General features: G+C 45.0%; 1 protein-coding gene across 1 annotated transcript in view; it reads left to right on the top strand.

Annotated features, from left to right (window-relative positions):
- The window catches only part of LOC143297897 (E3 ubiquitin-protein ligase rnf213-alpha-like), a 226,109-nt gene that overhangs the window by 133,839 nt on the left and 66,245 nt on the right, over window positions 1-26,025 (top strand). The window contains 10 exon segments of the mRNA XM_076610432.1: window positions 221-464; window positions 3,084-3,225; window positions 5,065-5,471; window positions 8,777-8,946; window positions 9,571-9,798; window positions 10,902-11,203; window positions 16,934-17,054; window positions 20,099-20,199; window positions 21,738-21,929; window positions 23,215-23,355. Of these exon segments, the coding sequence (XP_076466547.1) occupies window positions 221-464; window positions 3,084-3,225; window positions 5,065-5,471; window positions 8,777-8,946; window positions 9,571-9,798; window positions 10,902-11,203; window positions 16,934-17,054; window positions 20,099-20,199; window positions 21,738-21,929; window positions 23,215-23,355 (2,048 nt within the window).

The following is a 26,025-nucleotide window of genomic DNA, read 5'->3' as shown; positions in this document are numbered from 1 at the left end:
TGAGTATGTGTGTGTAGAGAGTGAGTGTGTGTGTGCATGTGAGCATGTGTGTGTGTATGTGAGCAGATATATGTGTGTGCGCATGCATGTGTGCGTGTGCATGTGTGAATGCATGCATGATTAACAAAAAAAAAGTTCATCGCTTCATTTTATTTATCATTTACTTTTTTCCTGTCCATGGTCTCCCGTCTTTCTGATGCCCGTTCTTTCCTGTCTTTAGGCTGCACCCACGGAGGTTGACGTGACGGATGTGCAGCTGGAGGAAATGGAGTCAGGGCCCAGCCCGGATTGGGATGCCCAACCCATGGCAACAGAGGTGACCCAGCCTCAGGGCTTCAACCGGCAGTACGTCAGGGACCTGTTCCGCTCCGGCATCCAGGCGGCTGTGGCCCTTGTGAGGGATCCGGAAGAGGGGACCCTGCGCGCCACTCGCCGCATCACCATTCTGCTGGACCTGCTGGAAGGTAGGCTGTGTTGCTGTGTTCTCTCCTACCTGACATGACATCACTGTTATTCTGGACCTGCTGGAAGGTAGGCTGTGTGGTGTGTGTTCTCTCCTACCTGACATGGCATCACCATTCTGCTGGACCTGCTGGAAGGTAGGCTGTGTGGTGTGTGTTCTCTCCTACCTGACATGGCATCACCATTCTGCTGGACCTGCTGGAAGGTAGGCTGTGTGGCTGTGTTCACTCTCCTACCTGACATGGCATCAGCATTCTGCTGGACCTGCTGGAAGGTAGGCTGTGTGGTGTGTGTGTGTGTTCTCTCCTACCTGGCATGGCATCACCATTCTGCTGGACCTGCTGGAAGGTAGGCTGTGTGGTGTGTTCTCTCCAACCTGACATGGCATCAGCATTCTGCTGGACCTGCTGGAAGGTAGGCTGTGTGGTGTGTGTTCTCCCCTACCTGACATGACATCACTATTCTGCTGGGTCTGCTGGAAGGTAGGCTGTGTGGTGTGTTCTCTCCTACCTGACATGGCATCAGCATTCTGCTGGACCTGCTGGAAGGTAGGCTGTGTGGTGTGTTCTCTCCTACCTGACATGGCATCACCATTCTGCTGGACCTGCTGGAAGGTAGGCTGTGTGGTGTGTGTTCTCCCCTACCTGACATGGCATCACCATTCTGCTGGACCTGCTGGAAGGTAGGCTGTGTGGTGTGTGTTCTCCCCTACCTGACATAGCATCACCATTCTGCTGGACCTGCTGGAAGGTAGGCTGTGTGGTGTGTGTTCTCTCCTACCTGACATGGCATCACCATTCTGCTGGACCTGCTGGAAGGTAGGCTGTGTGGTGTGTGTTCTCCCCTACCTGACATGGCATCAGCATTCTGCTGGACCTGCTGGAAGGTAGGCTGTGTGGTGTGTTCTGTCCAACCTGACATGGCATCAGCATTCTGCTGGACCTGCTGGAAGGTAGGCTGTGTGGTGTGTGTTCTCCCCTACCTGACATGACATCACTATTCTGCTGGGTCTGCTGGAAGTTTCAGTTTCAGTTTCACTTTCTCAAGGAGGCGTCACTGCGTTCGGACAAATCCATACACGCTACACCACATCTGTTGAGCAGATGCCTGACCAGCAGCATAACCCAACGCGCTTAGTCAGGCCTCGAGTGCATGCTTACATATTTGTGTACCTATGAAAGTGGATTTCATTTTACGTAATTTCGCCAGAGGACAACACTCTCGTTGCCATGGGTTCTTTTTCAGTGCGCCAAGTGCGTGCTGCACACGGGACCTCGGTTTATCGTCTCATCCGAAAGACTAGACGCTCAGTTTGATTTTCCAGTCAAACTTAGGAGAAAGGGCGAGAGCGGGATTCGAACCCACACCCTCACGGACTCTCTGTATTGGCAGCTGAGCGTCTTAACCATTCTGCCACCTGCCACCTGCTGAAAGGTAGGCTGTGTTGCTGTGTTCTGTCTTACCTGACATGGCATCACCATTCTGCTGGACCTGCTGGAAGGTAGGCTGTGTGGTGTGTTCTCTCCTACCTGGCCCTGTACTTTCATGCAGTTCGGGAACAGCCATGCTTGTTAGGGGGAAAATGTAAAATCCAAATTGAGATGTTATGATTGTGCACAGATTGTGTGCAGTGGGAAAAAGCAAGAAAGGAACACTAACGTCCACCTTTATTTGCATATGACAAAAACTGGTTGGTACCATGCCCAGTTTGAATGGTTGTGTATCCACATGAAATGAGATAATACGCCCAGTTTGAATGGTTGTGTATCTACATGAAATCAGATAACACACCCAGTTTGAATGGTTGTGTATCCACATGAAATCAGATAATATCCCGAGTTTGAATGGTTGTGTATCCACATGAAATCAGATAATATGCCCAGTTTGAATAGTTTTAGCCTGCTTGAAGTGAGGTACCATGCCCATTTTGAACGGTTTTGTGTCAGCTTGAAATGAGGTACTCTTTCCCATTTTGAATTTTATGTCCACTTGGAACAAGGTATTGTGCAATTTTGAAAGGTTTTGTGTCTGCTTGAAAACAAGGTATAGTGCCCATTTTTAATGGTTTTGATTTGAAATGAGGTACCATGCCCATTTTGAATGGTTTTGTGTTTGCTTGAAATAAGATTCCATGTCCATTTTGAATTGTTGTGTGTCTGCTTGAAATAAGGTACCATGCCCATTTTGAATAGTTTTATGTTGCTAGAAATGAGGTGCCATGCCCATCTAGAACAGTTTTAACTCCACTCAAATCGCCCAGTGTCTTCACAAGCTGCTGACTACGAATGGCATGTTGCGGTCAGCTGGTTCACTAGCAACGTTTTTTTTTTATTGCCCCCCCACACCCCACTCCCCCTGCACCCCCGACCTCCCCATTGTTTCAGTGGCATAGCTCCCGTGCTGCTCATTCCAAGTTCCCCCATACACAGCCACACTGGGGTTTGTCTGTCGCAGTCCCAGTGCCAGCAGTCCACAGGGAACCATCGGTGTTAGGTCGCCAGGGGGCCACACACCAGAGGAGACCCTGCACTGCTGCTGAGTCACTTTGGTGGTGCTCGGTAGTGCCTGTTCTGGTCCACAAGCAGCATGACCTGATTTGACTTTTGCTGCCTTGTGTGCAGAGAATGCTGACTTCTTCAAGGGTCTGCACAAACTGGTGGCCAGCGTGCTGAAGGAGAGGGAGCAGCGCATGGTGGACGCAGAGCGCTGGCTGTCCAGGGATGCTGCCAAGCTGGAGACCGTGAAAAAGGCAGGAACGTTCAGGTGGGCAGTGCTATTATTGATTTAAATGTTTGAGACCTTGAAAAAGGCAGGAACGTTCAGGTGGGCAGTGCTATTATTGATTTAAATGTTTGAGACCTTGAAAAAGGCAGGAACATTCAGGTGGGTAGTGCTATTATTGATTTAAATGTTTGAGACCGTGAAAAAGGCAGGAACGTTCAGGTGGGTAGTGTTATTATTGATTTAAATGTTTGAGACCTTGAAAAAGGCAGGAACGTTCAGGTGGGCAGTGCTATTATTGATTTAAATGTTGGAGACCTTGAAAAAGGCAGGAACGTTCAGGTGGGCAGTGCTATTATTGATTTAAATGTTTGAGACCTTGAAAAAGGCAGGAACGTTCAGGTGGGCAGTGCTATTATTGATTTAAATGTTTGAGACCTTGAAAAAGGCAGGAACGTTCAGGTGGGCAGTGCTATTATTGATTTAAATGTTTGAGACCTTGAAAAAGGCAGGAACATTCAGGTGGGTAGTGCTATTATTGATTTAAATGTTTGAGACCTTGAAAAAGGCAGGAACGTTCAGGTGGGCAGTGCTATTATTGATTTAAATGTTTGAGACCTTGAAAAAGGTAGGAACGTTCAGGTGGGCATCACTGTTGTCAGTTTTACTCTCCACTCCTAACTTGTAAACAAGCACTTATTTTAGGAACTATGAGTGTTGGAGTGTTGACCTTCTGGTAATGCGTCCGCCTAGGAAGCAAGAGAATTGGAGCGCACTGGTTCGAATCCCACAATTGCCAGTATTTTCTCTCCCTCCACTAGACCTTGAGAGGTGGTCTGGATTCGGATGAGATGATAAACGAAGGTCCTGTGTGCAGCATGCATTGGGCACACATACAAGAACCATGGCAACGAAAGGAATGTCCCTGGTAAAATTATGAGGAAAATCTACTTCAACAGGAAAATAAAACTGCAAGCAGGAAAAAAAATAATTAATGGGTGGCGCTGTCAATGTAGCAATGTGCTCTCCCTGGGGAGAGCAGCATGAATTTCATACACACAAATCTGCTGTGATAAAAGAGAATACCAGTACAATAAAATACACTACACTACAATGCAATACAATGCATTACAATACAATGAAACCATGCTTTTTCCCTCAGCTTCAACTCATGCACCTTAATAAACAGTACACCTGATGTGTGATGTTTGTGACTGTGTGAACTAGAGTAAAAACAGCTCTCAAACAATGTGATATACACTTAAAAAAAACAACCCCACCTCTAAACATGGATTTTGAATGTCTTTTCCTTATTGAACTTACTTTGTTCAGGTTTCAGGAATAATTTTTTTTACCAGTATGAATCATGCAGGTGTTGCAAAGATGATTTCTTTTTTTAACACGAAAAAATAATGAAAAAAAGTCCCATGCGATGTTTCAGTGATGATCTTTTTTTTCTTTTCTTTTTTTTAAAAAATTATAGTGTAAAAAGAAAAACAGAAGATCAGTCCAATAAGACACTTAACAAATCAACAATGATTTTTTGTTTTTAATGTAAAAAAAGGGTTAGATATTTAAAGCACATTGAGCTTCAAGATTGATTATGTGCTTTTGCATGATATCTTAATCGATAAGCAAGTGAGATTCATTTGCAAAAACAAATGAAAGGTTCAAAGATTTAAAGCGCATAGAGCGTCAAGAATATACTCCAGAGCAAGATATCATAATTAATAGATACATAGACCTTCAAGAATATGCACTGTAACAAGATATCTTAATTAACAAATACATAGAGCTTCAAGAATATGTACTGTAGCAAGATATCTTAATTAATAGATAAATAAATAAGATTAATCCATTGACCTGTGTGCGGCACCACAGACGGTCGTGGATGCAGTACATGGAGAACAAGGTGGTGCCGGTGCTGGCCGGGGTCATCGCTTACCTGGACACCAACCATAACCTGGACCTCCACCCCCCCCTCACCACCACCCCCCACGCCCCTCCCCACACCCCCAGCCCCAGCTCCCCCCTGACACCACCCACAGCAGCCACCCCGGGTGGCGGGGCAGCAGGGTGGGTGGGAGAGCTGTGGGTGGCGGTGCTCCAGGAGGTGTGTGAGCTGCAGTACCAGCGGCTGCGGTCCACGTCGGACAAGGAGGAGCTGGAGGAGTTTACCGTGCATCACACAGGGGCCGCCTCCCTCCCTGTCTCCGCTTGCCTCCCCTTCTCCTGGCTGCTGTGGGAGTTTGTGGACAGGGCCATCACTGGGGCCAAGAGTGTGGAGGGTAGGGGGTTTGTTCGTTTGGATGTGGGGGGTGGGGCGGGGGGAGGGAGGGGCAGGGGGGGTGCGCACTCATCTCCTGGCTGCTCTGGGAGTTTGTGGACAGGGCCATTTGTTGGTGTGGGTGTGTGGGGGGTGAGGGATGTTGGTTTGTGAGTTTGGGTGTGTGTGTGTGTGTGAGTGTGTGTGCGAGAGAGAATGTCAGTATGTGTGTGTGTGTTGATGTGTGTGTGTTGATGTGTGGGTATGTGTGAGTGCGAGAGAGAATGTCAGTGAGTGTGTGTGTGTGTGTGTGTGTGTGTGTGTGTGTGTGTTGATGTGTGGGTATGTGTGTGTGTGTGGGGGGGGGTCTCTCTTTTTCCTGACTGCTCCGGGCCATCGCCGGGGCCAAGAGAGTGGAGGGTAGGGGTTTTGTTGGTTTGTCAAATTTGTGGGTGGGTAAGAGTGGTGATGGTGGTGTGTTTGTGTGTGTGGGGGGGTGTTTGTGTGTAGGGGTGTGTGTGTGAGTGTGAGTGTGACTGTATGCATGTGTTTGTGTTGAGTGCAAGAAAGTCCTGGTCTGTGTGTGGGAAGGAGTGGGGGGCAGCTGTTAGGGAGATGCAGGTGTGTGAGGGTGGGGGGAAGTGTGTGTGTGTGTGTGTGTGTGTGCATATGTGTGACATCTCTTTAAAAGTTGTCAGTCTCTGAATGAATGTGATGTAATCACTGAAGTGGACAAGTTGTAACCCCCCGTTAAGATGTTGTTGGTTTTTCTTGTTGTGATCTTGGTTGCATGCAGTCCTTGGATCACCTCTTCTCTTTTCTTTCACTTTTTTTTTTTTTTTTAATATATACTTCGTATGAGACTTCTTCATTTGCTGAAAACACACACAAACACACACACACACACACACACACACACACACACATATGCTCATGCATTCACACACACACACACACACACACACACACACACACACACACACACACACACACACACACACACACACACACACACACACACACATACACACACACACACACACTCACATACATATGTACATGACCAAATGCACACAAACCCACAATCATGCACAATCTTTTGCATGCTTTCATATTCATGTACAGTTTCTTTTCATGACTTTTAATGTTTGATGTGTGTGTGTTTACATTCGTCTGTGATTTATTAATTGCTCTGGTGTGTGTCCATCTTTACTCCCCCCCCCACCCCCCCACCACCACCACTCCCGGCTCTCACCCACCGTACCCTCAACCCTCCCCACCACTTCTCTCTTTCCAACATTCTCTCCACACTAAGCAGCAGTATGCCAGTGCAGCGCTGTCACTGACGTAGATGTGCAATGAAACCACGATTGTGTGATGACCATGAGCTGCTATGGTAGCATCAGTTAGATGTTGGACTTCTGATCCAGTTTTCACCTGTGGTCAGGGTTCATTGCCCAGTTTCCACATGGTGTTGTGTCGGTGGGAGAGATACTTTTATTCCAATTTTCCTCACCCCACCCAGGTGTGTAGGGGTACCTGATTTACTTTGGGGACGGTTGAATTGGTGGGAGGAGAGGATTGGGTCCCATCTTCCTATACCGAGCCCTGGACACAGTGGGTATGAATTCACTGCCCCTGAGAAGGAAGGTGTTGACTGCCCCTGAGGAGGAAGGTGTTGACTGCCCCTGAGGAGGAAGGTGGAAGGTATTCACTGCCCCTGAGGAAGAAGGTGGAAGGTATTCACTGCCCCTGAGGAGGAAGGTGTTGACTGCCCCTGAGGAGGAAGGTGTTGACTACCCCTGAGGAGGAAGGTGTTGACTACCCCTGAGGAGGAAGGTGGAAGGTATTCACTGCCCCTGAGGAGGAAGGTGTTGACTGCCCCTGAGGAGGAAGGTGTTGACTGCCCCTGAGGAGGAAGGTGTTGACTGCCCCTGAGGAGGAAGGTGTTGACTGCCCCTGAGGAGGAAGGTGTTGACTGCCCCTGAAGAGGAAGGTGTTGACTGCCCCTGAGGAGGAAGGTGTTGACTACCCCTGAGGGGGAAGGAGGAAGGTGTTGACTGCCCCTGAGGAGGAAGGTGTTCACTGCCCCTGAGGAGGAAGGTGTTGACTAGTCCTGAGGAGGAAGGTGTTCACTACCCCTGAGGAGGAAGGTGTTGACTGCCCCCGAGGAGGAAGGTGTTCACTAGTCCTGAGGAGGAAGGTGTTGACTGCCCCTGAGGAGGAAGGTGTTCACTACCCCTGAGGAGGAAGGTGTTGACTGCCCCTGAGGAGGAAGGTGTTCACTAGTCCTGAGGAGGAAGGTGTTGACTGCCCCTGAGGAGGAAGGTGTTCACTAGTCCTGAGGAGGAAGGTGTTGACTGCCCCTGAGGAGGAAGGTGTTGACTAGTCCTGAGGAGGAAGGTGTTGACTGCCCCTGAGGAGGAAGGTGTTGACTGCCCCTGAGGAGGAAGGTGTTGACTGCCCCTGAGGAGGAAGGTGTTGACTGCCCCTGAGGAGGAAGGTGTTGACTGCCCCTGAAGAGGAAGGTGTTCACTACCCCTGAGGAGGAAGGTGTTGACTGCCCCTGAGGAGGAAGGTGTTGACTGCCCCTGAGGAGGAAGGAGGAAGGTGTTGACTGCCCCTGAGGAGGAAGGAGGAAGGTGTTGGCTGCCCCTGATGAGGAAGGTGTTGACTACCCCTGAAGAGGAAGGTGGCAGAGTGGTTGAGATGCTCTACCAGTACAATGCCCATGGGAGTCTAGGTTCCATTCCCACTCTTGCCCCTTCTCCCAAGTTTGACTGGAAAAATCAAAGTGAGCATCTGGTCATTTGGATGAGACCATAAACTGAGGTCCGGTGTGCGGCATGCATTTGGCGCACTGAGAAAGAACCTACGGCAACAAAAGGGTTGTGCTCTGACAAAATTCTGTAGAAGAAATCCCCTCTTATTTGTTTTTTTTTTTTTTAATCACAACAGATTTCTCTGTGTGAAATTCGGGCTGTTCTCCCCAGGGAGAGCGTGTTGCTACACTACAGCGCCACCCTTTTCTTTTCTTTTTTTTTCTTTTTTCTTCCTGCATGAGCCTTGATTCGAACCAGCACACTCAGATTCTCTCGCTTCCAAGGCCATCGCTCCACATACATACATGCATGCACTCAAGGCCTGACCAAGCGTGTTGATTTATGGTGATGGTCAGGCATCTGCCTAACAGATATGGTGTAGTGTATTATACGGATTTGTCCATATGCAAGTGATGCCTTCTTGAGAAACTTGAAAATGAAACTGCCCCTGATGGGCTGTAAAAATAAGGCCATGAGACCTTTAACCTTTGACCTTGGTGACCAGGGCACCTGCTGGACAGCGCGGGAGGGGTGGTGGACCAGTCACCACTGGGCCAGTGTATCCGCCGGGTGCTGGGTGGGGAGGGGGAGGAGGAGAAGCTGGGTCACATGTTCCAGCTGTACATCGCTGACCTCCTCCACTTCACCTTCCCTCTCACCGCTCAGCTTCACCAGGTGAGCATAGCATCCTTCTGCTCCTCATCCCCCTCTTCCTCTTCCTTCTCATCCTCCTCCTCCTCCTTCTCATCCTCCTCCTCCTCCTCCTCCACCTCCTCCTCCATATTTTATGTAAATCAAGCCTTGCAATTGCATATTCAGGGGGTTGGTTATGGAATCAGTTCTCAGAAATTTTAAACAGCTGAACGAGGTTTAAAAAAATCAGATCTGGCTTACTTATATATACCTGATGAATCTCTCAAACTTGACACCTCTTTTATCCTAAAATGTATTGATTGTTTCAAGATCATATATATATATATATATATATATATATATATATATATATATATATATATATATATATATATATATATATATATATATATGTGTGTGTGTCTGTGTGTGTGTGTGTGTGTGTGTGTGTGTGTTATGTACAGCTCTATAATATGAGCAGAAGTAAGCCCTAAACACCTTACAACAAATAAAAAAGAAAAAAAAAAGAAAAAGAAAACGAAAGAAAAGACTAAAAGGACATAAACAAATGAAGCGAAGCAAGCAAACAAGCATAGGACAGACAACAACAATAACAAAGAAGAAGAAGAAAGGTGTCGAGACCTTCCCCTGCCTGTGTCCCCCCAGCTGCTGTGTGTGTGCGTGGAGAAAGGCCTGGCGCAGCTGCACATCAGCCTGGTTCACCTGGAGGTGGGCCGGGGCCTGGTGGCGCTGCACATGCTGGTCGAACAGATGCGCCCTCGGCTGCAGGCAGTCACGGACATGGCCACCACGCGTCCCGACGCCGTCACCGCCCTCCAGGCCGAGGGGGCTGGAGGAGCCTGCAGGGAGCTGCTGGGAACCGCTGATGAAATGGTACGCTTGTTATTATTATGCCTGTTGCAGGACCAGCCACAGATTTGTGATGGGTAGAGTATATATGCTTGTTGCTGGGCCCACCTCAAGTTTGTGACTGGTAGAGTATGCATGTTGCATGGCCCGCCACAAGTTTGTGACTGGTAGAGTATGCATGTTGCAGGGCCCACCACAGGTTTGCGACTGGTAGAGTATGCCTGTTGCAGGGCCCGCCACAAGTTTGTGACTGGTAGAGTATGCATGCTGCAGGACCCACCACAGTTTTGTGACTGGTAGAGTATATATGCTTGTTGCAGGGCCCACCACAGGTTTGTGACTGGTAGAGTTTGCATGTTGCAGGACCCGCCACAGGTTTGTGACTGGTAGAGTTTGCATGTTGCAGGGCCCACCACAAGTTTGTGACTGGTAGAGTATGCATGTTGCAGGGCCCACCACAAGTTTGTGACTGGTAGAGTTTGCACGTTGCAGAACCCGCCACAGGTTTGTGACTGGTAGAGTTTGCACGTTGCAGGACCCACCTCAAGTTTGTGACTGGTAGAGTTTGCACGTTGCAGGACCCGCCACAGGTTTATGACTGGTAGAGTTTGCACGTTGCAGGACCCGCCACAGGTTTGTGACTGGTAGAGTTTGCACGTTGCAGGACCCGCCACAGATTTGTGACTGGTAGAGTATGCATGTTGCAGGGTCCGCCACAAGTTTGTGACTGGTTGGGTATGCATGTTGTAGGGCCCACACAGGTTTATGGTAATACATGTTGCAGGGCCCAAAGGTTGGTGACTTGTAAAGTATGCCTGTTGCAGGGCCCACACATGTTCATGACTGATACTTTGTGCCATGATTGATTTTGAAATTATGATTTTGAAATTAAAGATCACACACACAAGCATGCCACACACACACACACACACACACATACATACACACAAACACACACACACAAATTGCACGCACACTCATGCATGCATGCACACACATCCACATGCACACACAGTGCGCACACATACAGCACCTTGACTTGGTCACATGTATATTAACATTGTGTGTGTCTGTGCACTCTGTGTGTGCATATATGTGTGTGTGTATGCGTGTGTGTGTGTGACCAGACGGAAGACGTGGCCCTGCTGCAGCTGATGGTGGAGGAGCTGCAGCCCCGGCAGGGTCAGCTTGACGATGAGGAGGGGTGTGGGGAGTGGGTGGCTCGCTTCACCACTGCCGCCCCCGTCATTATGCGCATTCTGAGTGACAGTGACAGTGCCCTCGCCCTCGCCCAGTCCCCCCCTGCTGGGGTCGCTCCTGAGGAGAGAGGAGAAGGGGAGGAAGGGGCAGAGGAGGAGGAGGAGGAGGTGTCGGCCGTGAGCTCCCTTCCCTATGGAGACAAGTGCAAGCGACAGTTGGTTGTGATCCGGTTAGTTCTTTTTTGTGACTGGTTCTTTTGTTGTTCTGTTGTTGTTCTTGTTGTTTTCCTTCTGTTATTGTTCAGAGGTTGTGTTTTTCTGTTTTGGTAAGTCATTGCTGAAAGATAGAAAACAAAAACGTAAGTATTTAATCGTTTGAACCACTGCATCTTAAAACTCTTTCATCCCTGCAGCACGGTTTTCCGGTTTACAGGAGTTTTACCCTTCATTCCTGGAGGCCAGAAAACCTTGCAGCAGAGAATTCCCCCTTTCCTTCCTGCCACCTGGAAAATCGGTTCTGGCGGTAAGCGCTTTGAACTTCCCGTGAGTCACGTCGTCAGCGTGCATCATCTACCCTTGACTGGGTCACTTGCGGGGCTGTGTTTATGAGTGGAATGGATGCCAGACAACCCCCTCTCCCTCCCTAGGTCGTGGGAAAGTGGGCGCCGCTACATTCTTGCCGATGTGCTGTGTAGACACATGGACACAGTGTGAAGAAAGTTTGGATTCTGACCAGTTTTCTGATGATGAGTTTTACAACGCTCTGACAGATAATGATTTCGATCAGTCAGCTTGACAAAGTCACCTGTTTTACACCTGAGTGTCACCAGAGATGTCACCCTATAGTGTACTGTAATGAGCCGCGTTGCCATAAGCCTCCAAAATAAGTACCCTGCTTCATATTTTCTTTCTCTTCTCTAAATCCAGGAATGAAGGGAATATGCATATGGTAGGGATCTCGGAACAAGGGGGAGTATTGGTTCATAGAAAAATAGGAACGAAAGAGTTAAAAGAGGTTTGGGTTTTGGGGGGATTTTTGTTGGTGTTTTTTTATACTTTCACTTGGTGTTAAGATTACAGGCTCACCAAGCAGTGTTTTCAAGTTTGTATTTAACACAAGTTTGTCAGAACATCACTGACAAAAACTTTTTTGAATGAACGTGCTTGTGTCTTTACTGCATCTCTTCTTCGCTTTAGCTTCATGTAATGATGCAGTGTAAATAGTACTGGTGAGAAATTAATGGGTCACACTGATCAAAAGAGTTTCCTATTTTTGAACAGAAAACTAAATAAAAGATGAAGAAGCGTGGGAACACCTTTTTACACAAAATATGGGAATTGAAAAAAAAAAAGAAAAAAAGTGTACTGTCTAATGTGCAGTTGACTAGGCTATGCGTCATTGCCTGAGCACGGCTTAGGCATCGAAATTTGTTTCAGTAAAGCAGTTTCCACATTCCAACACATGCATAAACTGCAAGCAAAGGGAGCTAACTAGTCAGGGTGGCAAAGGGGAGGTTACCTACTTCCGGGAGGTTATCGGCCGTAGCTACTTTCGTTTACTCTGCATAGGTGGATAGTAGTTTGCACAGGACAGGAATCAGACCCCTGCCAGAGTCTGCACTGGTGGGTCATGGTAAGTATGTTAGATAAACGTAATTTTAGGAAGAAAATGTCCTTTTACAGGCAAAAAAACCCCCATTCATTTTCATTATATTTTCTGCGTTAACTCCCTCCATACGAACGGCGAAAGAGACGACGTTAACAGTGTTTCACCCCAGTTACCATCATCAAAATATTGCAAGCGGAAGGCTCTTATGCTGAAGAGGTGAATGTTGACAAAGAATACCACAATTCTGACGATGGAGGCTAAAGGTTGGGTCATTCAGACACCCACTGGACATCCGAGGGGTCTGTGTAGAGGAGAAGAGAGGACTGGCCGTACTGAGTGAGTTAATATGACAGGGAAGTCTGCAATGACTGTTAACTCCCTGGAGTTGAACTGGTTAAGGGACATGAATGAATGAATCAGTATTGATGTTTTACGGAAAATTAAGGAACGGAAGATGATGATACTGCTGTTTGGATTCAAATACAAATGCTGCATTGCAGTTATCTGTAGGTAATAATGAGAGGTTATATTGTAATGAAGTAATGATTAAATGTATCAGGTATCTGTAGGTAACGATGACAGGTGTCTGTACATAATGATGACAGGTGTCTGTAGGTAATGATGGCTGGTGTCTGTAGATAATGATGACAGGTGTCTGCAGATAGTGATGACAGGTGTCTGTAGATAATGATGACAGGTGTAAGTAGATAATGATGGCTGGTGTCTGCAGATAATGACAGGTGTCTGTAGATAGTTATGACATGTGTGCCTGCAGATAATGATGACAGGTGTGTCTGCAGATAATGATGACAGGTGTCTGCAGATAATGATGACAGGTGTGTCTCTAGATAATGATGACAGGTGTCTGCAGATAATGATGACAGGTGTGTCTGCAGATAATGATGACAGGTGTCTGCAGATAATGATGACAGGTGTGTCTCTAGATAATGATGACAGGTGTCTGCAGATAATGATGACAGGTGTGTCTCTAGATAATGATGACAGGTGTCTGCAGATAATGATGGCTGGTGTCTGCAGGTAATGACAGGTGTCTGTAGATAATGATGGCTGGTGTCTGCAGATAATGATGACAGGTGTAAGTAGATAATGATGACAGGTGTGTCTGCAGGTAATGATGGCTGGTGTGTGTAGATAATGATGACAGGTGTGTCTGCAGATAATGATGACAGGTGTCTGCAGATAATGATGACAGGTGTGTCTCTAGATAATGATGACAGGTGTCTGCAGATAATGATGGCTGGTGTCTGCAGGTAATGATGACAGGTGTCTGCAGATAATGATGACAGGTGTGTCTCTAGATAATGATGACAGGTGTCTGCAGATAATGATGACAGGTGTGTCTGCAGATAATGATGACAGGTGTCTGCAGATAATGATGACAGGTGTGTCTCTAGATAATGATGACAGGTGTCTGCAGATAATGATGACAGGTGTGTCTCTAGATAATGATGACAGGTGTCTGCAGATAATGATGGCTGGTGTCTGCAGGTAATGACAGGTGTCTGTAGATAATGATGGCTGGTGTCTGCAGATAATGATGACAGGTGTAAGTAGATAATGATGACAGGTGTGTCTGCAGGTAATGATGGCTGGTGTGTGTAGATAATGATGACAGGTGTGTCTGCAGATAATGATGACAGGTGTCTGCAGATAATGATGACAGGTGTGTCTCTAGATAATGATGACAGGTGTCTGCAGATAATGATGGCTGGTGTCTGCAGGTAATGATGACAGGTGTCTGCAGATAATGATGACAGGTGTGTCTCTAGATAATGATGACAGGTGTCTGCAGATAATGATGGCTGGTGTCTGCAGGTAATGATGACAGGTGTCTGTAGATAATGATGGCTGGTGTCTGCAGATAATGATGACAGGTGTCTGCAGATAATGATGACAGGTGTGTCTCTAGATAAGATTGACAGGTGTCTGCAGATAATGATGGCTGGTGTCTGCAGGTAATGATGACAGGTGTCTGTAGATAATGATGGCTGGTGTCTGCAGATAATGATGGCAGGTGTCTGCAGATAATGATGACAGGTGTCTGTAGATAATGATGGCTGGTGTCTGCAGATAATGATGACAGGTGTAAGTAGATAATGATGGCTGGTGTCTGTAGGTAATGATGACAGGTGTCTGTAGGTAATGATGGCTGGTGTCTGTAGGTAATGATGACAGGTGTCTGTAGGTAGTGATGGCTGGTGTCTGTAGGTAATGATGGCTGGTGTCTGTAGATAATGATGGCTGGTGTCTGCAGATAATGATGGCTGGTGTCTGTAGATAACGATGACGGGTGTCTGTAGATAATGATGGCTGTTGTCTGTAGGTAATATGACAAGTGTCTGTAATGATGGCTGGTGTGTGTAGATAATGATGACAGGTGTCTGCAGATAATGATGACAGGTGTGTCTGTAGATAATGATGACAGGTGTCTGCAGATAATGATGGCTGGTGTCTGCAGGTAATGATGACAGGTGTCTGCAGATAATGATGACAGGTGTGTCTCTAGATAATGATGACAGGTGTCTGCAGATAATGATGACAGGTGTGTCTGCAGATAATGATGACAGGTGTCTGCAGATAATGATGACAGGTGTGTCTCTAGATAATGATGACAGGTGTCTGCAGATAATGATGACAGGTGTGTCTCTAGATAATGATGACAGGTGTCTGCAGATAATGATGGCTGGTGTCTGCAGGTAATGACAGGTGTCTGTAGATAATGATGGCTGGTGTCTGCAGATAATGATGACAGGTGTAAGTAGATAATGATGACAGGTGTGTCTGCAGGTAATGATGGCTGGTGTCTGTAGATAATGATGACAGGTGTCTGCAGATAATGATGACAGGTGTGTCTCTAGATAATGATGGCTGGTGTCTGCAGATAATGATGACAGGTGTAAGTAGATAATGATGGCTGGTGTCTGTAGGTAATGATGACAGGTGTCTGCAGGTAATGATGGCTGGTGTCTGTAGGTAATGATGGCAGGTGTCTGTAGGTAGTGATGGCTGGTGTCTGTAGGTAATGATGGCTGGTGTCTGTAGATAATGATGGCTGGTGTCTGCAGATAATGATGGCAGGTGTCTGTAGATAACGATGACAGGTGTCTGTAGATAATGATGACAGGTGTCTGTAGGTAATATGACAAGTGTCTGCAATTAACGATGACAGGTGTCTGTAGAGAATGATGGCAGGTGTCTGTTGGTAATAAATACAGGTAATGGTGACAGGTGTCTGTAAGTAATGATGACCGGTGTCTAGGTAATGAATACAGATAATGGTGAAAGGTGTCTGTAAGTAATGATGATGGGTGTCTAGGTAATGAATACAGGTAATGGTGACAGGTGTCTGTAAGTAATGATGACAAGTATATGTAGATAACGATGACAGGTGTCTGTAGGGAATGGTGACAGGTAATGGTGACAGTTGCCTGTAGGTAATGACAGGTTACACTGACAGGTGTCTGCAGGTAATGATGACAGGTGTCTGTAGGTAACGATGACAGGTATCTATACATAATGATGACAGGTGTCTGTAGGTAACGATGACAGGTATCTATACATAATGATGACAGGTGTCTGTAGGTAATGATGACAGGTGTCTGTAGGTAACGATGACAGGTATCTATACATAATGATGACAGGTGTCTGTAGGTAACGATGACAGGTATCCATACATAATGATGACAGGTGTCTGTAGGTAACGATGACAGGTATCTATACACAAAGATGACAGGTGTCTGTAGGTAACGATGACAGTATCTATACACAATGATGACAGGTGTCTGTAGGTAACAATGACAGGTATCCATACATAATGATGACAGGTGTCTGTAGGTAACGATGACAGGTATCCATACATAATGATGACAGGTGTCTGTAGGTAACGATGACAGGTATCTATACATAATGATGACAGGTGTCTGTAGGTAACGATGACAGGTATCCATACATAATGATGACAGGTGTCTGTAGGTAACGATGACAGGTATCTATACATAATGATGACAGGTGGCTGTAGGTAACGATGACAGGTATCCATACATAATGATGACAGGTGTCTGTAGGTAACGATGACAGGTATCCATACATAATGATGACAGGTGGCTGTAGGTAACGATGACAGGTATCTATACGTAATGATGACAGGTGTCTGTAGGTAACGATGACAGGTATCCATACATAATGATGACAGGTGTCTGTAGGTAACGATGACAGGTATCTATACATAATGATGACAGGTGTCTGTAGGTAACGATGACAGGTATCTATACATAATGATGACAGGTGGCTGTAGGTAACGATGACAGGTATCTATACACAATGATGACAGGTGTCTGTGGACGCGTGTGGCCACCCTGAAGCTGTTCTTGGACTTTGTCGGGCCGCTGAGGTCGGGGCCACGCAAACTGAGCAAGGCCTTGGAGAGCGTCAAACTGCGACTGCTCTGCAATGTTAGTGAACAGTTTTGTTGATGTGTTGTACAGATCACATGTCACTTGTCGTAATGAGTGTTTCTGCACCCTTAAGTTTACATCTCCTGCACTGGTGATTGTTGTCTCTTTTGCATTGCACACCTGTTGTGATTTTCTTGTTGTACAGTTCACACCTGTAGTGATTTTTTTTTTCTCATTGTACACTTTGATTGTTGTTTTATTGTACATTTCACACCTGTAGTGATTGTTGTACAGTTTACACCTGTAGTGATTGTTGTCTCATTGTACAGTTCACACCTGTAGTGATTGTTGTCTCATTGTACAGTTCACACCTGTAGTGATTGGTGTACAGTTCACACCTGTAGTGATTGTTGTCTCATTGTACAGTTCACACCTGTAGTGATTGTTGTCTCATTGTACAGTTCACACCTGTAGTGATTGGTGTACAGTTCACACCTGTAGTGATTGGTGTACAGTTCACACCTGTAGTGACTGGTGCACACTTCACACCTGTAGTGATTGGTGTACACTTCACACCTGTAGTGACTGGTGCACACTTCACACCTGTAGTGATTGTTGTCTCATTGTACAGTTCACACCTGTAGTGATTGGTGTACACTTCACACCTGTAGTGATTGGTGCACACTTCACACCTGTAGTGATTGGTGTACACTTCACACCTGTAGTGATTGTTGTCTCATTGTACACTTCACACCTGTAGTGATTGGTGTACACTTCACACCTGTAGTGATTGTTGTCTCATTGTACACTTCACACCTGTAGTGATTGGTGTACACTTCACACCTGTAGTGATTGTTGTACACTTCACACCTGTAGTGATTGTTGTCTCATTGTACACTTCACACCTGTAGTGATTGTTGTCTCATTGTACACTTCACACCTGTAGTGATTGGTGTACACTTCACACCTGTAGTGATTGTTGTCTCATTGTACACTTCACACCTGTAGTGATTGGTGTACACTTCACACCTGTAGTGATTGTTGTACACTTCACACCTGTAGTGATTGTTGTCTCATTGTACACTTCACACCTGTAGTGATTGTTGTCTCATTGTACACTTCACACCTGTAGTGATTGGTGCACACTTCACACCTGTAGTGATTGGTGTACACTTCACACCTGTAGTGATTGTTGTCTCATTGTACACTTCACACCTGTAGTGATTGGTGTACACTTCACACCTGTAGTGATTGGTGTACACTTCACACCTGTAGTGATTGTTGTCTCATTGTACACTTCACACCTGTAGTGATTGTTGTCTCATTGTACAGTTTACACCTGTAGTGATTGTTGTCTCATTGTACACTTCACACCTGTAGTGATTGGTGCACACTTCACACCTGTAGTGATTGGTGCACACTTCACACCTGTAGTGATTGGTGTACACTTCACACCTGTAGTGATTGTTGTCTCATTGTACACTTCACACCTGTAGTGATTGGTGTACACTTCACACCTGTAGTGATTGGTGTACACTTCACACCTGTAGTGATTGTTGTCTCATTGTACACTTCACACCTGTAGTGATTGGTGCACACTTCACACCTGTAGTGATTGGTGTACACTTCACACCTGTAGTGATTGTTGTCTCATTGTACACTTCACACCTGTAGTGATTGGTGTACACTTCACACCTGTAGTGATTGTTGTCTCATTGTACACTTCACACCTGTAGTGATTGTTGTCTCATTGTACACTTCACACCTGTAGTGATTGTTGTCTCATTGTACACTTCACACCTGTAGTGATTGTTGTCTCATTGTACACTTCACACCTGTAGTGATTGGTGTACACTTCACACCTGTAGTGATTGTTGTACACTTCACACCTGTAGTGATTGTTGTCTCATTGTACACTTCACACCTGTAGTGATTGTTGTCTCATTGTACACTTCACACCTGTAGTGATTGTTGTCTCATTGTACACTTCACACCTGTAGTGATTGTTGTACACTTCACACCTGTAGTGATTGTTGTCTCATTGTACACTTCACACCTGTAGTGATTGGTGCACACTTCACACCTGTAGTGATTGGTGCACACTTCACACCTGTAGTGATTGTTGTCTCATTGTACAGTTCACACCTGTAGTGATTGGTGTACAGTTCACACCTGTAGTGATTGTTGTCTCATTGTACACTTCACACCTGTAGTGATTGGTGTACACTTCACACCTGTAGTGATTGTTGTCTCATTGTACAGTTCACACCTGTAGTGATTGTTGTCTCATTGTACAGTTCACACCTGTAGTGATTGTTGTCTCATTGTACACTTCACACCTGTAGTGATTGGTGTACACTTCACACCTGTAGTGATTGTTGTCTCATTGTACACTTCACACCTGTAGTGATTGTTGTCTCATTGTACACTTCACACCTGTAGTGATTGTTGTCTCATTGTACACTTCACACCTGTAGTGATTGGTGTACACTTCACACCTGTAGTGATTGTTGTCTCATTGTACACTTCACACCTGTAGTGATTGGTGTACACTTCACACCTGTAGTGATTGGTGTACACTTCACACCTGTAGTGATTGTTGTACACTTCACACCTGTAGTGATTGTTGTCTCATTGTACACTTCACACCTGTAGTGATTGTTGTCTCATTGTACACTTCACACCTGTAGTGATTGGTGTACACTTCACACCTGTAGTGATTGGTGTACACTTCACACCTGTAGTGACTTGTAAAATTTAACAGTTCACCCCTCTGCTGATTTTTCTCTCATTGCAAGGTCATGCTTGCAGTGATTTTAGTATTGTTGTACAGTTCACACCTGCAGTGATTGTTGTGACACTGTACATTTCACACCTGTAGTGATTGTTGCCTCACTGTACAGTTGACACATATAGTGATTATATTCTCATAGTATACATGAACTTCACACCTGCAGTTATTGCTGTCTTGTAGCACATTTCACACCTGCATTTATTGTTGTTGCGTAGTACAATTTACAGTCTCATAATACAGTTGACAGCTGTAGTGAATGTTGTTTTCACTGTATACCTCTCACCTGTCGGATATGTGTGTGTGACAGCTGCTGGGTGACAATGTGGACATGAAGAGGGCGGAGAGTCTGGGTCAGGTGGACAACTTCCTGAAGCGCGCCAACAGCAGAATGATTGGAAGTCTTCTGGGGTATGTTGGGCTGGGTTTTACAATACAAACTGTGAAAGCCTTTTGTTGATAGCCACATTCTCTGTAGGTTATATCACAGATTGACAAAGTTTACAACTGGGCCAACAGGAAAATGAGAGCTTTATTTTATATGGTTTCTCTATAGCAGTGGGAAATCATTTACAGCTTAGTGTTTTGTGAAGGACTATGACTCTCAAACTAGGAGGCGAAAATGCACTGGCTCTTAGCGCTGCAGCCTTTGGAAACCATCCCAATGCTGACTGTCCTAAAACCCTCTTGGGCCCTCGTGGGCAAGACGCTCTTCACTATTATCAAACTCTAGTCCAGATAGTCAGGACAGCAGTTACCTACGCTACTGTTCTGATGGTCATAGTCAAACATGACTGACTATCAAAAGAGGAATGTCAAATCAAGAAAGTAAAACCAGCACTGCAAATGTTCTTCACAGGCACATGAAGTTGATAAGTATGTTTAAAAAAAAATGATTGCATTATAAAAAAAGATTTGTACAGAAGTTGGCACCACACATGCATTGTACAGGATTCAGTTTTGTGATCAATGTGTTGATGAATATTTATTGTTCTACATGTGTTCTTTGAGGCTGAATGGTCAGTGGTCAGAATAGTGCTCTATTTTTGCTTCCCAATGTATGGATTATAGAAGATTCGCAGATGTTTATCAAATTAAAATTGTTGAAAAAAAAGAAGGAAGAAGCTTACCAACCTGCCCATTCCCTTACTGTTTCAGTTTAGGATTAATCTGTGTTGTCATTTTTTATGGACTGTCCATGGTCAGATGTATAATTTTTTGCAATGATTGTAGGGGTGGAAACACGATGAAATACATGTTTTTTTCAACAGTTTTATTAAATTGTTTTTTTCACACTGTCATATCGTTAGTCATTCTTGAGAAAACAAATCAGCAGTAAGAATATTACACAAGTGGATATCGCTTGAATCAAAAGATAAATTTAAGTGTAGATTATAAGCACATCTATCAGAAATCACATGCAGTAGGTGTGTTATTTGATGTTGAGGAAAGTGCTGATTACATCCACATGTTTCTAAGCATTAACATACCAATAAAGTCACATCAAATTCTCTACGGGTCCACATGATGGTCACAAGTCATTAAAGGCTCCCCATCAGAATGGCACCACGACAGAGTTTGTTGATCAGAAAGGGGGTCCTTCTTCCTTGTCCAACATATTTTTCATGTTATTCTGTTGTTGATTTAAAAAAGGGCCTTTTTCCATATCTAGCGCACTGTTATTCTGTTGTTGATAGAAAAAAAAAAAAGAGGGTCCCTGTTTCCATGTCTAGTGTACTGCTAATCTGTTGTTGATAAAATCTCTCTTCCATCATAATTGACACAGTCAAACTTGGCAGTACACCCATCTCTCTTTCCAGCTCAGTCAGGAACCTCAGCATTGCGCTTGACACCACACTGTCCATGTAAGAAATTTGATTTGTCTCTGCACAAGATATAGCGCTGTATAAATACTAATTATTATTATTATTATTATAATTCTGTTTCAGAAAACTCGGCAAATGCACGTACTGTGATACAAAGTTTGAGTCTTCTCCTGTGGAGCTGCCCTGTAGCCATCGCCTGTGCAACAGCTGCTACAGAGACTCGTGCCACGGAAACCGTGCCGACGCCAAATGCCCGGAGTGTGACGCCCCTGTGCCTCCAAACTTTGATCCAGCCACTGCCCACAACCGCGACAGGTAAGAACTGTCTCCCTGAGGAAGTCAGGTTTCTGTGATCATGTGGAAATTGGTCCTGTGAGATTGTATTGTGTTCTGTTGTGTTGTATTGTACTGTTTTGTATTGTGTTGACTTGTGTTTATTGTATCATGTCCTTTGTATTGTATCAGATCCTATCGATTGTATTGTATTGCATTGTATCGTATCATAATACTCTTTTGTCACATCATATTTCTCTGTGTGAAATTCGGGCTACACTGAGAGCACCAGTCGTTTTTCTTTTCGTTTTTTTTTTCCTGCCGACAATTTTATCTGTTTTCCCATGGAAGTGGATTTTTCTACAAGAATTTTGCCAGGGACAACCCTTTCGTTACCTTGGGTTCTTTTACGTGTGCTAAGCGCATGCTGCGCATAGGGACCTGGGTTTATTGTCTCTTCCGAATAACTAGCGTCCAGACCACCACTCAATGTCTAGTGGAGGGGGAGAAAATACTGGTGACTGTTGGATTCAAAACATTGCGGTCAGATTCTCTCACTTCCTAGACAGACGCATGACCACAAGACCAACACTCCACTGCCTGCAGCAGTCCTCTGTGGCTGAATTTCTCACAGATAAATCTGTTATGGCGAAAAGTAATTTGATACAATCCAGTCCAATGCAGTACAGTGCAATGCAATGCAGTATAACAACACAAGGCAGTTCAGTGCAGTATAATGCAATACGATGAATTGATAAATAGTGTACAGTATAGTACAGTAAAGCATAATACAATACAATACAATACAATACAATACAATACAATAGTCTCATCACTATGATGACAGACTTCATGATATTTTGTATAATAGCTATCTTTTCTTTTCTTTCTTTCTTTTGTTGTTGTTGTTGTTGTTGTTGTTGAGCAGAAAGTGATAGCATGTTTTTGTTTGTTTCTTGATGTAAAGATGGCTGCAGTTTGCCATGCCTTGTCATTTTCTGTTCCATTTGGTTCTTTGGCACTGTATCATCAAAGCTTTTATTACTTCTTTTTTTTTAAAGGCAGAAATGAACCTGTGAAACGATTTCAGCTGTTTGTCTTTGATGAATCCATATGCTGGAGTTGATTACATTATATTGTATTGTGTCGTATTGTATCATATCATATTGTGTCATATCATGTTGTGTTCTATATTCAGGCTTGTAGGTGATGAATACCCAGGGGGTAATTGAAATAAACTTGTTGCTTTGGCAAGACGAAGCCATAAGCCGTAAGGCCATGTCTTCAGTGCGGGGTGGCTGACTAAGTGTTGTGTGTGTTGTCACAGAGAGGCTGCAGAGCTGCTGGGTCGCTACCAGCGACAGATCAGTGGGTTCCTGATGGCTCTGGTGTCCCAGCTGTGTTTTGCTGGAAAGAACCCGCCTGAACCCGCTGCTGTCAGCCACATCTTTGGCTACATCATCCACAAGTGAGTGTGCCTGTGTGGGGTGTGCAGATCTCTGTGTTGTGTGTGTGTGTGTGTGTGTGTGTGAGAGAGAGAGAGAGAAATTGTCTCTGTGTGTGTGTGTGTGTGTAGTGTGGTGTGTGTGTATGTGTGTGTGTGTGTGTGTGTGTGTGTGTGTGTGTGTGAATGCATGTGTGAGTGTGTGTGTGTGTGTGTGTGTGTGTGTGTGTGTGTGTGTGAGTGAGTGTGTGTGTGTGTGTGTGTGTGTGTGTGTGTGTGTGAGAGAGAGAGAGAGAGAGATTGTGTGTGTGTGTGTGTGTTTTGTGAGTGTATTTGTGAATGTATGTGTGAGTGTGTGTGTGTGTGTGTGTATGTGAGTGAGTGAGTGTGTGTGTGTGTGTGTAGTGTGGTGTGTGTGTGTGTTGTGTGTGTGTGTGTGTGTGTGTGTGTGTGTGATTGTGTGGGTGTGGTGTGGTGTGTGTGTGTGTGTGTGTGATTGTGTGGGTGTGGTGTGGTGTGTGTGTGTGTGTGTGTGATTGTGTGGGTGTGGTGTGGTGTGTGTGTGTGTGTCACTGTTCACTTGTTTGTTAGGTGTGGTGTTGTTGAGTTTTGCCCTTAATGTGTACCTGTCCCTTGTTTGTACTGTCCTTAATGTTTTTATGGCCCTTGTTTGTACTGTCCTTAATGTTTTTATGGCCCTTGTTTGTACTGTCCTTAATGTGTCTCTTCTTTGTACTGTCCTTAATGGGTACATGTCTCTTCTTTGTACTGTCCTTAATGGGTACATGTCTCTTCTTTGTACTGTCCTTAATGGGTATGTCTCTCCTTTGTACTGTCCTTAATGGGTATATGTCTCTCCTTTGTACTGTCCTTAATGGGTATATGTCTCTCATTTGTACTGTCCTTAATGGGTATATGTCTCTCATTTGATCTGTCCTTAATGGGTATATGTCTCTCATTTGTACTGTCCTTAATGGGTATATGCCTCTCCTTTGTACTGTCCTTAATGTGTCTCTCCTTTGTACTGTCCTTAATGGGTATATGTCTCTCATTTGTACTGTCATTAATGGGTATGTCACTCCTTTGTACTGTCCTTAATGGGTATATGTCTCTCCTTTGTACTGCCCTTTATGGGTATATGTCTCTCATTTGATCTGTCCTTAATGGGTATATGTCTCTCCTTTGTACTGTCCTTAATGTGCCTCTCCTTTGTACTGTCCTTAATGTGTCTCTCCTTTGTACTGTCCTTTATGGGTATATGTCTCTCCTTTGTACTGTCCTTAATGGGTATATGTCTCTCCTTTGTACTGTCCTTAATGTGCCTCTCCTTTGTACTGTCCTTAATGGGTATATGTCTCTCATTTGTACTGTCCTTAATGGGTATATGTCTCTCATTTGTACTGTCCTTAATGGGTATATGTCTCTCATTTGTACTGTCCTTAATGGGTATATGTCTCTCCTTTGTACTGTCCTTTATGGGTATATGTATCTCCTTTGTACTGTCCTTAATGGGTATGTGTCTCTCATTTGTTCTGTCCTTAATGGGTATATGTCTCTCCTTTGTACTGTCCTTAATGTGTCTCTCCTTTGTACTGTCCTTAATGGGTATATGTCTCTCCTTTGTACTGTCCTTAATGGGTATATGTCTCTCAGTTGTACTGTCATTAATGGGTATATGTCTCTCCTTTGTACTGTCATTAATGGGTATATGTCTCTCAGTTGTACTGTCCTTGATGTGTATCTGTCTCATTTGTACTGTCCTTGATGTGTACATGTCCCTAGTTTATACTGACCTTAATGTGTAAACATTCCAGCTTGGTACTGTCCTTAATGTGTACACATTCCAGCTTGGTACTGTCCTTAATGTGTACACATCCCAGCTTGGCAGTGTCCTTGATGTGTACACATCCTGTCCTTAATGTGTATACGTCCCAGTTTGGTACTGTCATTAATGTGTACACATCCCAGCTTGGTACTGTCCTTAAAGTGTATACGTCCCAGTTTGGCACTGCCATTAATGCGTACACATCCCAGCTTGGTACTATCCTTAATGCGTACACATCCCAGCTTGGTAGTGTCCTTGATGTGTACACATCCCAGCTTGGTACTGTCCTTGATGTGTACACATCCCATTTGGTACTGTCCTTAATGCGTACACATCCCAGCTTGATACTGGCCTTAATGTGTACACATCCCAGTTTGGTACCGTCCTTGATGTGTACACATCCCAGCTTGGTACTGGCCTTGATGCGTACACATCCCAGCTTGATACTGTCACGTCCCAGCTTGGTACTGGCCTTGATGTGTACACATCCCAGCTTGATACTGTCATTGATGTGTACACGTCCCAGCTTGGTACTGGCCTTAATGTGTACACGTCTCAGCTTGATACTGTCATTAATGTGTACACATCCCAGCTTAGTACTGTCCTTAATGTGTACACGTCTCAGCTTGGTACTGTCATTGATGTGTACACTTCCCAGCTTGGTACTGGCCTTAATGTGTACACATCCCAGCTTGGTACTGTCCTTGATGTGTACACTTCCCAGCTTGGTACTGGCCTTAATGTGTACCACTGTCCTTAATGTGTACACATCCCAGCTTAGTACTGTCCTTGATGTGTACACTTCCCAGCTTGGTACTGGCCTTAATGTGTACCACTGTCCTTAATGTGTACACATCCCAGCTTAGTAC

The sequence above is a fragment of the Babylonia areolata genome, chromosome 23 (genome assembly GCF_041734735.1).
Source record: "Babylonia areolata isolate BAREFJ2019XMU chromosome 23, ASM4173473v1, whole genome shotgun sequence".
In the NCBI taxonomy this organism is placed as follows: Eukaryota; Metazoa; Mollusca; class Gastropoda; order Neogastropoda; family Buccinidae; genus Babylonia; species Babylonia areolata.
This window is presented reverse-complemented; position numbering and strand designations above follow the sequence as displayed.